The sequence below is a fragment of the Notolepis coatsorum genome (genome assembly GCF_963971535.1).
Source record: "Notolepis coatsorum genome assembly, chromosome: 16".
In the NCBI taxonomy this organism is placed as follows: domain Eukaryota; kingdom Metazoa; phylum Chordata; class Actinopteri; order Aulopiformes; family Paralepididae; genus Notolepis; species Notolepis coatsorum.
This window is the reverse complement of record NC_140180.1, coordinates 65,636,257-65,651,450: the sequence shown is the minus strand read 5'-3', so window position 1 is coordinate 65,651,450 and position 15,194 is coordinate 65,636,257. Positions and strand designations below refer to the sequence as shown.

Genomic DNA, 15,194 nt, shown 5'->3' with positions numbered 1-15,194 from the left:
AATGCTGCACTGAGATCTAGCAGGATAAGGATGGAGATCTGAATTTCCTCCCTCTGATGTATGTTTTGAACCAGCCTAGCACATGTTCTGAGAAACCGACAAGGTTTTCAAGACGATCGATTAGAATATCGTGAACGATTGTATCAAATGCTGCACTGAGATCTAGCAGGATAAGGATGGAGATCTTATTCTCGTCAGAGTTTAGCCTGAGGTCACTGATTATTTTGGTGAGGGCAGTTTCAGTGCTATGATATTTTCTGAATCCCGACTGAAATTCTTCTAAGATGTTGTTTTCTTCAAGAAAGGAATTTATTTGAACTGAAACTATCTTTTCAAGTACTTTGCTAATGAATGGTAGGTTGGATATTGGACGATAATTTGCCATTTCATTACTATCCAAGTTAGGTTTTTTTAGTAATGGCTTTACAACTGCTGTTTTAAAGGCATCTGGGAAAATACCAGTTCTAAGGGAAGTGTTTATGATATCTAGCACAGGGCTTGAAACACTATTAAACACCCATTTGAAGAAAGCTGTAGGTATAGGGTCAATGTCTGAGGTGGAGGAGTTACATTCTGAGACAGTTTTGCAGAGTACATCTAATGTGATGCATGTGAATCTTCTCATGGTTACATTGCACGGTTTGCTGCAATCAGCTTTATTTCCATCATGAGTAATGCTGGCCCTGATCAAGGTTATTTTGTTGTTAAAGAATAGTGCAAGTTCTTCACACTTAACCGCTGATGACTGAGGAGGTGTAGGGGCAGTGTTGAGTAGTAGATTAATAGTGGAAAAAAGGATTCTGGAGTTTCCAGCGTTTTCTGTAATGATTTTAGAGAAGTAGTCTTTCCTTGCTAAGCGGATGGTTTTATTATAAGCAGTTAAAGCATCTTTGTATATATCACAGCATATGGTGGTTTTTGTTTTTCTCCATTTTCGCTCTGCTGCACGACATTTCCTTTATTTTTGTTGACCGCATTATAGTTCAGAAGGGGGAGGCTCTGGCTTTCTTCTTTTTAATTTTTAATGACTGGTTTCATGGCAGGTCAACACGTTATTGAACATTTATTTTTAAAGGTCCCATATTATGGTCTGAAATGTTGCTTAGGCACTGGGGGAAAGTGACACCAAGGGTTGGGGTTGTTAACTGTGAAAAAGTCTTAAGATTAAGCAAGCCAATGAGACGTATTATCCTTTGTGATGTCATACCCAGGACACAAAAGGTCAAAATGTTGAACCTCGAAAGGTCATAAATCCTACGCCATAAGTCTGATTTACACAAAACAGACATCCAACTATCCTCACTCTACAAATTTTCTTCAAGGACCCATAAAGTCCACCATATTGGATTTTCCGCCATTTTAAAAGTTTTTAAAAACACATTTTTGACTTCTCCTCCTAAACCGTAGGACCACTTGCTCCCAAATCTTCTGTATCAAAGATTTTATAAGGCTTGTTGATATCTAATTATGTTTTCAAGATATTGACCAAAACTTTAATTACATGGGAGTGGCCCAGCATATAAATAGACAAAAGTCAACAACCATTGGGCCCAAACTTGCAGGATACGTCTACTTATAGAATGGCATGCAAATTTCTCGATTCTGATTGGCTGAAACAGTCAAGTTAAACGTGGTTATTTCTTATAATCCCCACTCGTGATCCCAGAACCCGCCCACAACCGAATTGCAATCACTCCGCCGTTCGTGGTTTTAGAAATGAAAGCAAGATGGCGGACAATAATCTTTACGAATGGATATGTTGAAAGCGTCATAACGACTAAATCAAAAACGATTCTGTCACGGCGAATGTGTTCGTTTCTTACAAAATGTTGGATTATGTAATTGGTCATGAGTCATTGTGGAACAAAATAAATATCGCGCAAAGTCTGTCGTTCGTCAAAAGGACATGCATTTCAGTGTTAATAAAATGTTCAAGCAATCAATCAATCAAACCAATAACACAAGCTCACGCGGAGGTGCGCTGTTGTAAGTGAGCGTGGGGTTATTGAATTGATTGATTGATTGATTGCAAATTTTATTAATGTCCGCCTTGTTTCGAACTGGTTAAAAACTTCATTCCTAGATGCTTCTATATAAATTAGGTTAACATTTTTTTTAATAAAATTCTTTGCCCTATAGGAGGCAAATATATATTTTTTAACCTACTTTCTATAGAAGCAGCTGGGAGGTGCACTGTTTTAAGTGAGGGTGGGTTATTGAATTGATTGATTAATTGATTGCAACTTTTATTAATGTCCGCCTTGTTTCAAACTGGTTAGGCTTAGGCCCTCTTTCGAAGTCGACCTCTTTCGAAGTTGGTTATGCTTAGAGTTTGGAATCAGGGCTGGTGGTCTATCGCCCTGCTCTAAAGATAAACTCTAAGCATAACCAACTTCGAAAGAGGGCGACTGCAATCTGTTAATAAAGTTTTCAATGCATAGTAGTATAGACATTATTAGCATAGTAGGTAGTAGTATAGACAAGTCAGATTACTTAGTAGTAAAGTGGATAATAATAAAAGACGGTATGAAGGTTATTAGTTTCAGATATTAATTGAAGTTAGTTTGGCTCATCTTCTGCCAGCTTGGCTACCTGTGTGTGTGTGTGTGTTTGTGTGTGTGTGTGTGTGTGTGTGTGTGTGTGTGTGTGTGTGTGTGTGTGTGTGTGTGTGTGTGTGTGTGTGTGTGTGTGTGTGTGTGTGTGTGTGTGTGTGTGTGTGTGTGTCTAATAACAACAAGTATATACTATAATAATCTCAGCACTGTATCTGTATCTGTAGCACTGTATCTCTCTCAACCAGGGCTAAGATAAAATAAAAGTCCATTTCTACAGAGTGTATGAATGCAGGGTCCATGTGTAGCAACGCTGACAGTTGGATTCGATACCAGTGTCTCTTGCGTTAGTGACCAGCGCCTTGTCCGCTGCGCCACCCAGCCGCACCGAAACAGCCTATTTTAAACAAAGGATTGTTACTATTATAGATATTCTAACTTCTTCGTTTTTATAGTAAACATGTTTTTATACATTCTAATAATATGGAAGAAAGAAAAAAAACACAAAAAAAAGAAAAGAAAAAAGAGTTTTGATCTCAGGGGGATTTGCCGATGGCCGAGTTCTGGTCAAATGCGCTGTAACCAGACTCATTCAAATTGACCACTAGGGAGCGCTACAAATGGGCTACAAATGCAACAAATGGGCGTGGCACAACACAAATGATTGATTTGTATTACTATTATCGACAAGAAACATGGAATCTCATTGTATGGTGCTTGGATGCGACCATGACAGAGGTAAGAGAAAGATGTTCAATGGCAAAAAATGGCTCTGATCTAACATTTACCGGAATTAGACACGGGCATGCAGTAACGATGCACAAAGAAGCCAGGCCGAATAGAGGTACGTTGTTTTAGCTATATAGAATATACAGCTAATACATCAAAATTAGCACATCAAAAGGTAACGTTACCCCTTTATTTATCTATCTTTGATTAATAAAACGACTGTTGTGAAAAGGGTGTGCTAGGTCACAGAGCTTGCTCAATTTAGTAATAATACTAAACTATTAGCATTAGTAATAGTATTTCATAAATACGAATCTTGTTCTTTTTTTGCTCTGTCAACAACTCTTTGTCCCCTGGTAACCATGGCAACCATTTTCCAAAATCGCACCCACCTGCTGTTATTTTTACCAGTAACTCAGGTTCTAGACCACCTAGGATCTTAATTCTGGTGGCTAATCCTACATTTACAAGGATGGGGAATCCAGTGGTAACATTTATAACATGCTAGCAACTACATATCTGGCATTCAGATAACAAAATATTAGTCAAAACTAGGGCTGTCAGTTTATCGCGTTAATTAGATTAATAAATTACACAGCAAATTATTGCGTTATGAAAATTTACTAAAAATGTACGTAGAATACACACTTACAGACTTTTTTTTAATATGGTCCATTTGCTTGTTCTTGGTATCTGATTCTAGGGACATCTATGGATCTCAGGGAATGTATTCCCAGTGTCAGAAATACTGTGTCTGTTACTAGGCTTGAGTAAATTGTAATGAACCAAATGAGAATATCAATAAAAAAAGAATTATCTTTAACTGTGAATAACACCATGCTAAAATTTACCAGACCTGAAAAATCTAAGCAAATGAATAAATGGAAGATGATTAAACAGAAGGTTTTGTAGATACAGTACATGTGTCCGGATGGCAGAATTCAGTACTGTATCTACAAAACCTTCTGTTAAAAAAGAAATTATAAAATGGAATGGAATGGAAAATGGAAGATGATTAAACAGAAGGTTTTGTAGATACAGTACTGAATTCTGCCATCCGGACACATGTACTGTAATTAATTAATCGAATTAACGCGATAAACTGACAGCCCTAGTAAAAACATCAAATATTAGCACAATTGGCGGTCGGGTGGCGTAGCGGAGATTGCGCTCGTCACCAATGCAAGAGGCTGCGGTCTCGACTCCCGGAGACAGCATTGCCTGCGGCTTGGGCCAGTCGTCATACAAACTCGTTTGGCTGAGTTAGGGGGAGGGAAGTCGTGGGTGGTAATCTGGCGTTGTGGACAGCGACGCCTACAGGTCAGGTCTGGGCGCCTGCTCAGCGAAAGGCAGGAAATGGTGAAGGCAGCGTGACCTCCCACGCGTTACGCTTCACCAATGAGAGTCCTCGCTGCCAGGTGAGAAGAGAGCCACTGGCTGTCTCCACATGTGTCGGAGGAAGCATGTGGTGGACTTCAGGGTTCCCTTGTACCGACCAGTAGGAGGAACAACCAGGTAGGGGAGGGGGGAGAATTGGCATAACGACTAAATTGGGATGGGGAGAAAAATAGAAAATCAGGCGGAGAAAAAGAGGATACGTTTTTTTTTTTAATATTACCACAATTGTAGATACTTAGTATGTATAATATGTGTTTAATATTTCACCGTAGGTGATATTTGTTTAAATCTATATGTATTGTTCATAATAGGTCATGTGAAGAAAATAGTGATCATAAGCCATAGACACTTTGACTGGCGTCGTCGTACCACACTCCTTCCACTCCGCCAGCCTGCTGCTGCACAGTGCATAGAGCACAATCTACCACAGTCTGCTGCTGCACAGTGCATAGAGCACAATCTACCACAGTCTGCTGCTGCACAGTGCATAGAGCACAATCTACCACAGTCTGCTGCTGCACAGAGCATAGAGCACAATCTACCACAGTCTGCTGCTGCACAGTGCATAGAGCACAATCTACCAGTCTGCTGCTGCACAGTGCATAGAGCACAATCTACCAGTCTGCTGCTGCACAGAGCATAGAGCACAATCTACCAGTCTGCTGCTGCACAGTGCATAGAGCACAATCTACCACAGCCTGCTGCTGCACAGTGCATAGAGCACATCTACCAGCCTGCTGCTGCACAGTGCATAGAGCACATCTACCAGCCTGCTGCTGCACAGAGCATAGAGCACAATCTACCACAGTCTGCTGCTGCACAGTGCATAGAGCACATCTACCACAGCCTGCTGCTGCACAGTGCATAGAGCACATCTACCACAGTCTGCTGCTGCACAGTGCATAGAGCACAATCTACCAGCCTGCTGCTTCACAGTGCATAGAGCACATCTACCAGCCTGCTGCTTCACAGTGCATAGAGCACAATCTACCACAGCCACGTTAACTCAGTTGAGATCACTAGACTGTTAACGGTTAAGTCATACAATAGGCCTACTTGTTTTTTGTTTTTTTTAAGTATGTCAAATTACCTCATTGGCTAGCTTGACGTTAGTTATAATCATTTTTTTTTTTTTTATCCACAACCCTCCCCTGTCACGAACGCTGTTTCTTGCCTCCCACAAGCCGGCTGCAATGTGGACTAAGTCATACATAGCACAAGTCCCCTCCGGTACTTGAGGTAACAGCAGTCGCATCTTTTCACCTGCGCAGCTCGATCTCTCAGTGGCGAGGAGTAACGCGTGGGAGGCTCACGCTGCCCCCGACACTTCCTGATTCTACTGCGCAGGCGCACCAACCGACCTGTAGGAGTCGCTGTCCACAACGCCCGATCCCCACCCATCAGTTTCCCACCCCCTAATACGGCCAATGTGTATTAGTATGAACGACCAGCTAAACTGAAAGCAATGTGGAGCGCTGGGCTTGAACAGGCGAGCCCAGCGTCACTGCATTCGTGGCGAGCGCCTTGCCCACTACGCCACGTAGCCGCCCTACGTTAGTTATAATACTTAATGTTTTGGGTCTCCCAGTCACTCACTCACTCACTCACTCACTCACTCACTCACTCACTCACTCACTCACTCACTCACTCACTCACTCAACTCACTCACTCACTCACTCACTCACTCAACTCACTCACTCACTCACTCACTCACTCACTCACTCACTCACTCAACTCACTCACTCACTCACTCATTCACTCAACTCACTCACTCACTCACTCAACTCACTCACCTCATTCACTCACTCACTCACTCACTCACTCACTCACTCACTCACTCACTCACTCACTCACTCAACTCACTCACCTCATTCACTCACTTCACTCACTCACTCACTCACTCAACTCACTCACCTCATTCACTCACCTCACTCACTCACTCACTCACTCACTCAACTCAACTGACTCACTCACTCACTCAACTCACTCACTCACTCACTCACTCACTCACTCACTCACTCACTCACTCACTCACTCACTCACTCACTCAACTCACTCACTCACTCACTCACTCACTCACTCACTCACTCACTCACTCAACTCACTCACTCACTCACTCACTCACTCACTCAACTCACTCACTCACTCACTCACTCACTCACTCACTCACTCACTCACTCAACTCATTCACCTCATTCACTCACCTCACTCACTCACTCACTCACTCACTCACTCACTCACTCACTCACTCACTCACTCAACTCATTCACCTCATTCACTCACCTCACTCACTCACTCACTCACTCACTCACTCACTCACTCACTCACTCACTCACCTCACTCACTCACTCACTCAACTCACTCACCTCATTCACTCACTCACCTCATTCACTCACCTCACTCACTCAACTCACTCACCTCATTCACTCACTCACTCAACTCACTCACCTCATTCACTCACCTCATTCACTCACTCACCTCATTCACTCACCTCACTCACTCAACTCACTCACCTCATTCACTCACTCACTCAACTCACTCACCTCATTCACTCACCTCACTCACTCACTCACTCACTCACTCAACTCACTCACCTCACTCACTCACTCACTCACTCACTCACTCACTCACTCACTCACTCACTCACTCACTCACTCACTCAATCAATTCACTCACTCAACTCAACTGACTCACTCACTCACTCACTCAACTCATTCACCTCATTCACTCACCTCACTCACTCACTCACTCACTCAACTCACTCACTCACTCACTCACTCACTCACTCAACTCACTCACTCACTCACTCACTCACTCAACTCACTCAGTCAAGTTGTGATGTTTATGAGACGGCTACGTTAATAGCGGAATTTCGTGAAATATTAGGGCTGCGTTTGATTACCCAGTCCATTTAGTAACAATAGAGTTGTACTCTGTAACAATAGTACATAGTACCTTGATATCATCCCCAAATCATAACATACATCAGTTTACCATTATTGTCATAATAATTATTGCTGTTCTTATCTGAATAATAATATGGTGCCAGCTCTGATTCATATAAATAGGCCTATATATTTTTGACTAGTGATGTCATTGCTGCCTAATACATTTAGTCAGTGTACCATATAGGGAAAATGTCTCTAATGACAATATAATCATGTAATTTAATCATGACATTTGAGACAATCTCCATAATTACCGTGACTGTAAGTTGGTGTGCCTTAAGATTCTGGTTTGACGTTTGTTGTGCCTTGAGATTCTGGTTTGACGTTTGGTGTGCCTTAAGATTCTGGTTTGACGTTTGTTGTGCCTTGAGATTCTGGTTTGACGTTTGTTGTGCCTTGAGATTCTGGTTTGACGTTTTGGTGTGCCTTGAGATTCTGGTTTGACGTTTGTTGTGCCTTGAGATTCTGGTTTGACGTTTGTTGTGCCTTGAGATTCTGGTTTGACGTTTGTTGTGCCTTGAGATTCTGGTTTGACGTTTGTTGTGCCTTGAGATTCTGGTTTGACGTTTGGTGTGCCTTGAGATTCTGGTTTGACGTTTGGTGTGCCTTGAGATTCTGGTTTGACGTTTGGTGTGCCTTGAGATTCTGGTTTGACGTTTGGTGTGCCTTGGCCCCAAAAAGGTTGGGAACCACTGCGCTAGGAAACAGTGTCTGGGGTTCATCAGATCTGCTCTCCACTGGGTGATGTCATAACACGTACTGTACATGTGTGTACACAGTCTATGTGTGTGTGTGTGTGTGTGTGTGTGTGTGTGTGTGTGTGTGTGTGTGTGTGTGTCTGTGTGTCTGTGTGTCTGTGTGTGTGTGTGTGTGTGTACCTGCTTGAGCCTGGTGCTTGAGGACGGTAGTAGTGGTCGACAGAACTTCTTCATTGATCCGATGGCGGCGGGGAAGGCCGGAGCTGAGAACAGAGCAGCCACCAGGTTGATCCTGAAGATCCACGACAACATCTCCTCCTCACTCCTAGAGTGAGAGAGACATAGAGAGGGAGAGAGAGAGAGAGAGAGAGAGAGAGAGAGAGAGAGAGAGAGAGAGAGAGAGAGAGAGAGAGAGAGAGAGAGAGAGAGAGAGAGAGAAGAAAGAAAGAGAGAGAGAGAGAGAGAGAGAGAGAGAGAGAGAGAGAGAGAGAGAGAGAGAGAGAGAGAGAGAGAGAGAGAGAGAGAGAGAGATGAAGGGACAGAGAGAGGGGTATGTATTAAACTCAGATCAGAGTTGACATGTTGATAACTGAGAAATTTCACTCTACAATGGAAATTCCAAGAATGCCTCTAATGCTAACATAGGAGCTGGTATATCTTATACAGAGAGGCAATTGGTATCTATCTTCTTGTCTGACTCTGGAGATAGTTGGATCTGGGATAAGGGCCTGGGGAATGGAGGTTGTACAGACCAGTGAATTGTTGTGATTACTAAAAATACACAGAAGTACCAGGCCCCGAAACTCATCCCCAACTAGGGTGACCAGATGCAAAAAGTCCAAAAGCAGGACAACAGTACGATTTTGGTGGGACAAAGTGGGACAGATAGATAATGTAATTTTTTTTATTAGAATAACATGGTCTTCACCGAGACCAATGTTTTTTTTTTTTGCTTCAAAAAGAGGGACATCCTCTCAATATGTGGGACGTTCGGTCAAATGGTGGGACAGTACAACCAAAAGGGGGACACCTGGTCACCCTATCCCCAACATAGACTTGTATGCACGCACGCACACATTCCAATATGCTAGATAAAGTCTATATTTTATAGTGGAGGTTTCCTTTCATTTTTTTTTTAACTCTGAGTTTCATCAGGGAAAATTCCAGGAAATGAAAGTAAAAAAGAAACCAAAGTGGGCACATATTGCATTGATTCCATGTGTTTGTTAGTAAAGTTGAACCAGGAGGGCGACTCACGAGGCCTGCAGCAGGAACACCCGCCAGTCGGAGGTTTTCAGTTTCAACACGTTGGCTCTCTTGCTGTAGTCAGTGGCCCGCGTGGCTAAGGCGTGGTGGATCCGCACCGCGTTCTTCAGATCCACCTCCGACAGCTCCGAGTCCGGCTTGTACTCGTCCTGGAGGAAGAGTTGGAAGAGGAGGAAGAACACAACTTCATTTACATTTAGTCATTGAACGCTTTTATCCAAAGCGACTTACTTCTGTATGACAAGTCATCAGGAAGGGCACAACTCTATCAGCTGAGTAACAATGCCAGGTTGCCAGGTTGAGGACCTTAAAGGGGAACTATCTTATAAATGGCCTTTTTCAGTGTTTAGCATTGTTTCCTAGCTATGTGGACTTATATTAATATGATCTATGTCTCTAATTCTCATATTGGCGCATTCTTCCAATTCTCCTCTCACAATATTCACCCTCACTGAACTGAGTCATCTGAAAATGTGCTGATTTGTGATGTCAGAGAGACACCGCTACATGATAATGTTCAGGCGGCGCAGTGGTTTAGGTGCCCAGGCTCAAAACGGCTTAAGATCTTGAGGTAGAAAAATGCTGTTTTTGAGGACTTCATTAGAAATACAAAACAATGTATTAAAAAAATAATAATAATACAGAGGTGTTCCATAAACTCACAGGAATTGTGTAAAAGTGCCCAAATAGTGAAAGAAATAGTAAAATAGTTCCCCTTTAATAATAATAATAATAATAATTCATTTAATTTATATAGCGCTTCTCAATGACCCGAAGTCGCTGACAGTAGTCAGGAGCAAAGTAAAAACAAAGAAACAAAAACAAATAAACAAAAACAAAGAAACAACAAAGAAACAAAAACAAAAGGAACATGAGACCATGGGGGGAACAGGGAAGACAGCATGAGATAGCACAAAAAGACAGAGCGGCAGGAGACAGACATCAATCAGGTTGGAGGGGGGGGGGGTTATGGGTGGGGGGGGTTGAAGGCAAGGGAGAACAGGTGGGTTTTGAGGCGAGCTTTGAAGGTGGAGAGTGTAGGGGAGTCTCTGATGGACTGAGGGAGGGAGTTCCAGAGTCGGGGTGCAGTGCGAGAGAAGGCCCGATCACCAACGTTTTTGAGTTTGGATGTCGGGACAGTGAGGGAGGCAGTGGAGGAGGATCGGAGGGAACGGGTGGGGCGGTAGGGAAGAAGGAGATCAGTCAGGTAGGGGGGGGCCAGGCTGTGGAGAGCTTTGAAGGTGAGGAGTAGTGTTTTAAAGTTTATGCGGTGTTTGATCGGTTGCGGTGTTTGACCTTGAAGCGGATCCGTGCAGCAATGGGGAGCCAGTGCAGGTGAAAAGATGAATTTCCCTCCCTCTGCGTTAAGGAGACAATAGCGTTGACCTCACCTGGGCCCCTACATACTTCAGTGAGATTTCTTAAAGTATTTGATCGGAAAACATTTAGTGGTTTTCACAACTTTAAAAATCAAACAAACACAGAATGCTGGTCATTGGAATGTTCATAATGGTGCCATAGCAACACTATCAAGGAGGTGGGCATGAATTGAGAATCGCTACCACTATGAATCTTTCCATACCGCTTATGGAGTTGAAAACTTCACCAATAACAGTAGTGAAGTGATTTGATAGCACATTTTGACTAACTAAAGCACACGATTCATTCACTCACTCAGAGACAAGTTTGGAATTGTTCTCAAGCTGTATAGACATTTTCAACTTGACTAAACAATAACGTTCTAAATCAAGGGGTGTCAAACTCAACTACCAAGGAGGTCGAAATGAGAAATACAGATTTTGCGGGCTGGACACAAATAAGAAAAAAGTGCATTTTCCTGAGGTCAATAACTTAATTGTATTCATACTTGTACCACTGTATATAATAATACTGTACATATATTATCTTAACATATTTACTCAGTAGCTTTGTCATATACTCCATATATTCACATGTTACATACTGTATATATATTTTTTTTTCACATGAAAACAAGACAAAACACAATACCGTAATAATAATAATAATAATAATAATAATAATAATAATAATAATAATAATAATAATAATAATAATAATAATAATAATAATAATAATAATAATAATAATAATAATAATAATAATAAAAAAAAACAAGACTTCACAGGACAATAACAGCAACAATAATAATAATAACAATAATGACAATTTACTGCTACTTTGCACTCTGGTTAGATGCTAACTTCATTTCATTGTACTGTACTTTGTGCAATGACAATAAATCGAATCTAATCACATTTTGTTTATCTATTCAATTTGTGCACACCAGCTCAATATGTTACTCTAAATGCACTTCTGTTCATTATCTGGTGCCTCAATGAATACAACAAAGGTTATTTGTTTAAAAGGTGGGTAAGGAGGTGGCATTTATGGATATTGGCTTATTATGGATTTTCTTTTCTTTACGGATTTAAATTATATATTGGAGGACAAAGTACAATACACACACATACATGCACACAAAACATCTCTCCTCAGCTTTCATGCAGTCTCACGCAAAACGAATTATTTCCATGCCTTTGATTTTAGATTAAGTGGAATTCATTAAAATAATGATGAATTTGCAAGCTACATATTGGGTTTAAATTAATTATTCACCCACAAGAGTTTAGCAATTTAGCAAAGATTAGCAATTCTAGGTTAAACTGGTCCTGGACTTGGAGAACTAAGTGGAGCACACATTCTCTCACACACACACACACACACACACGCACGCACGCACGCACGCACGCACGCACGCACGCACGCACGCACGCACGCACACACGCATGCACGCACAAAGTACAATTGGATGCAACCGGATAATACCATCCTGAGTCAAGTGAAAAAGGATGACTGGCTGAGCTTTTAGAAGTGAAAGTAAATCAAAAATACAAGGTACAGCTGAAGGCTAAATACTGGATCCTCCTCCAGTGGCCAAGAAATCAGGGTTAGGCTATTGACTACAAACACGATGCAGGTGCAGAGAATGCACTGTAGATTTGCTTGAAAAGTCGAGAAAACTCGGGGTCAACATCAGCGAGGTCCTGTCCTGGTCTCATCACACCGGCATCATTGTCAAGACAGCGAGACAACAGCTCTTCTTCCTAGGCTGAGGAGATTCGGCATGGACTTCAGGATACTCTGCAACCTTTACCGGTGCACTATAGAGTATCCTGACTGCATCAATGCCTGGTATGGCAACTGCTCAGCCATCGACCGCAAGGCTCTGCAAAGGGTGGTGAAGTCAGCACTACACATCACCAGGACTGAGCTGCCAGCCATGGACGACCTCTATATACAGAGGTGCAGTAGGAAAACCCAGAACATTCTCAGAGACCACAGTCACAAACTTTTCACTCTGCTACCGTCTGGCAAACGGTACCGGAGCAGAACCAGCAGGTTCAGGGACAGCTTTTTCCCACATGCCACAAGACTCCTGAACAAGGACAACAGGAGATAGCCCTATCAAAAAACCCATGAACACACACACATGCACCCTACACTGCACCTTAACTCATTGACCGCCGGGAATTAGTCGGGCCCCGTTCTAGCACTGCCACGCTTTAAAAGATAGGAGTGCGTCACCTTGTTTGTAGCTATATAACTATATTCTATATTATAGAATAGCTATGGATACAATACTATGGCCCATTTGACATCACCTATCTATCGTTCAATATGTGAAAAATAATTCAATTTTCCATCCATACGTTCCCGTGTTATACCGTGGTGAATATAAGTATCGTTATAGCGTGGTCTGGTGTAATTCCCGAAAGGCTGAGTAATAGGCTTATATGTCAATTCTACTATGAACGTTGCCATTTCTTGCCTGTACACACTATTATTCCCAAATCAAAATCTATATCATAGGTATTATGTTCCATCATTAATGCATGAAAGGGGGGGGGGTCGTTTCTGATTATTTGATTGGCAGTAACGGCATTCGTATTGAACACTAACAATGCTTATCAGCCCGAGGTATAAAAGCATTGCATGATCAAGCTAAAATTTACGTCAGATAGTCCTTACCTGTGATCGGGAGTATTCAAAAAATAATATTCCAATTGTTTGATCGCCATCTGGTACATCCGATGTCCATTTGGTCCACGGCATAACCCACCACAACATATGGATCGGGGATATTTGAAGCGCTTCAATGGAACCGGGAGAATCGCTCCATTCGCCTGACAAGGAAAAGTGAGACCGGAGACATTTGGCCATTACACAGGCCAAGATACAAGGTTTCAAAGGGTGCTCGATACCGCCGTCTAGCTGGATGTGGCTGGTATTGCACTTTGGCGGTCTCAGACTCATTCCCTATGGTAACACTGAGGTCCCCGGATGAATAATGAATACAAATATAAAAAAAAAAAAGGGAAAAACGATCAAATGACGTATATCGTGGTTGCGGTTCAACGGTTGTCGGCCAAACACGTATATAAACGTTGTTGGCAGGGATTGAGTTAATATGCTAATATAGTATACACTTTTACGCAAGCCACTTTCTGAAAAAGTTTACTATTTTATTTTATCTTACCTCATTTTGATATTTTATTTTATTTATTGTACTACTACTACTACTACTTATTGTTATTGGACACACACACACACACACACACACACACACAAACCCGCACCCTGCACTGCACCGTAACATGCATAATTTATAAACGACACGCAAGACACTTTCTGTAAATAATTGACTATTTTATCTTACCTCATCTTATATTTTATTTGATCTTACTACTACTCTTATTGTTATCATTCTTATATTCATTGATGCTTCTTAATTGTGCACTGTTGAGTCTGAGCTCGAAACAATGCTTGCAATGCCCCTGTATTGTTGTGGATTTGACAAATAAATAACTTGAACTTGAACTTAAACACTCCATATTTAAAATGTTTGTGCTTATAGTGTTCATACTAATCTCTTTTGCATACAGTATTTGCATAATAACAAATCACATACAGAAAATGTTATGTAGCATGGAGAATATAGTATGTAGCATGGAGAATAAAGTATGTAGCATGGACAACATGAATGAATGAATACATAGTATGTAGCATGGACAATATAGTATGTAGCATGGACAATAATAGCATGGACAATATAGTATGTAGCATGGACAATTCTGAAGCAGCATATCGATGCTCTCTTGCAGTAAGACATGGTGGACAAGGTTTTTATACCTACCAGCGTTTTGTAAAGTCTGAAAGGATTCAAATAAACACTCTGGACTGTGACTGGACTGTGACTGGAGTGCTGTGTTCATCTCTGCCTTTAACACCTTGCTACATGGCTCTTTGTGGTTCAACTTGCTATATGGCTCTTATGTGGTTCAACTTGCTACATGGCTACATGTGGTTCAACTTGTAAGGGACCAAAATGGTTTTTAAAACATGTCCTGTAAATGTGTTCCTGCAAGCTAGCCTAGCTGGTCTGTATCTGCTTCCATGCATTCATGCTAAGCTACAGTAGCTTGCAGAGACTGAACACACAGAGATGAAATTGGTATCTATGTTCTTGTCTGACTCTGGAGATGACAGTAAGTGCATTTCCCATAATGTTGGCGTGTCCCTTT

The 15,194-nt window shown here is 41.7% G+C and overlaps 1 protein-coding gene across 1 annotated transcript in view; it reads right to left on the bottom strand.

Moving 5' to 3' along the window:
• psd2 (pleckstrin and Sec7 domain containing 2) overlaps window positions 1–15,194 on the bottom strand; it is a 73,503-nt gene that overhangs the window by 13,110 nt on the left and 45,199 nt on the right. The window contains exons 10-11 of the mRNA XM_084332342.1: window positions 9,583–9,740; window positions 8,506–8,650 (exon numbers count right to left, since the gene is read on the bottom strand). Coding sequence (XP_084188468.1) covers window positions 8,506–8,650; window positions 9,583–9,740 — 303 coding nt within the window. The remainder of the gene's footprint in view (window positions 1–8,505; window positions 8,651–9,582; window positions 9,741–15,194) is intronic.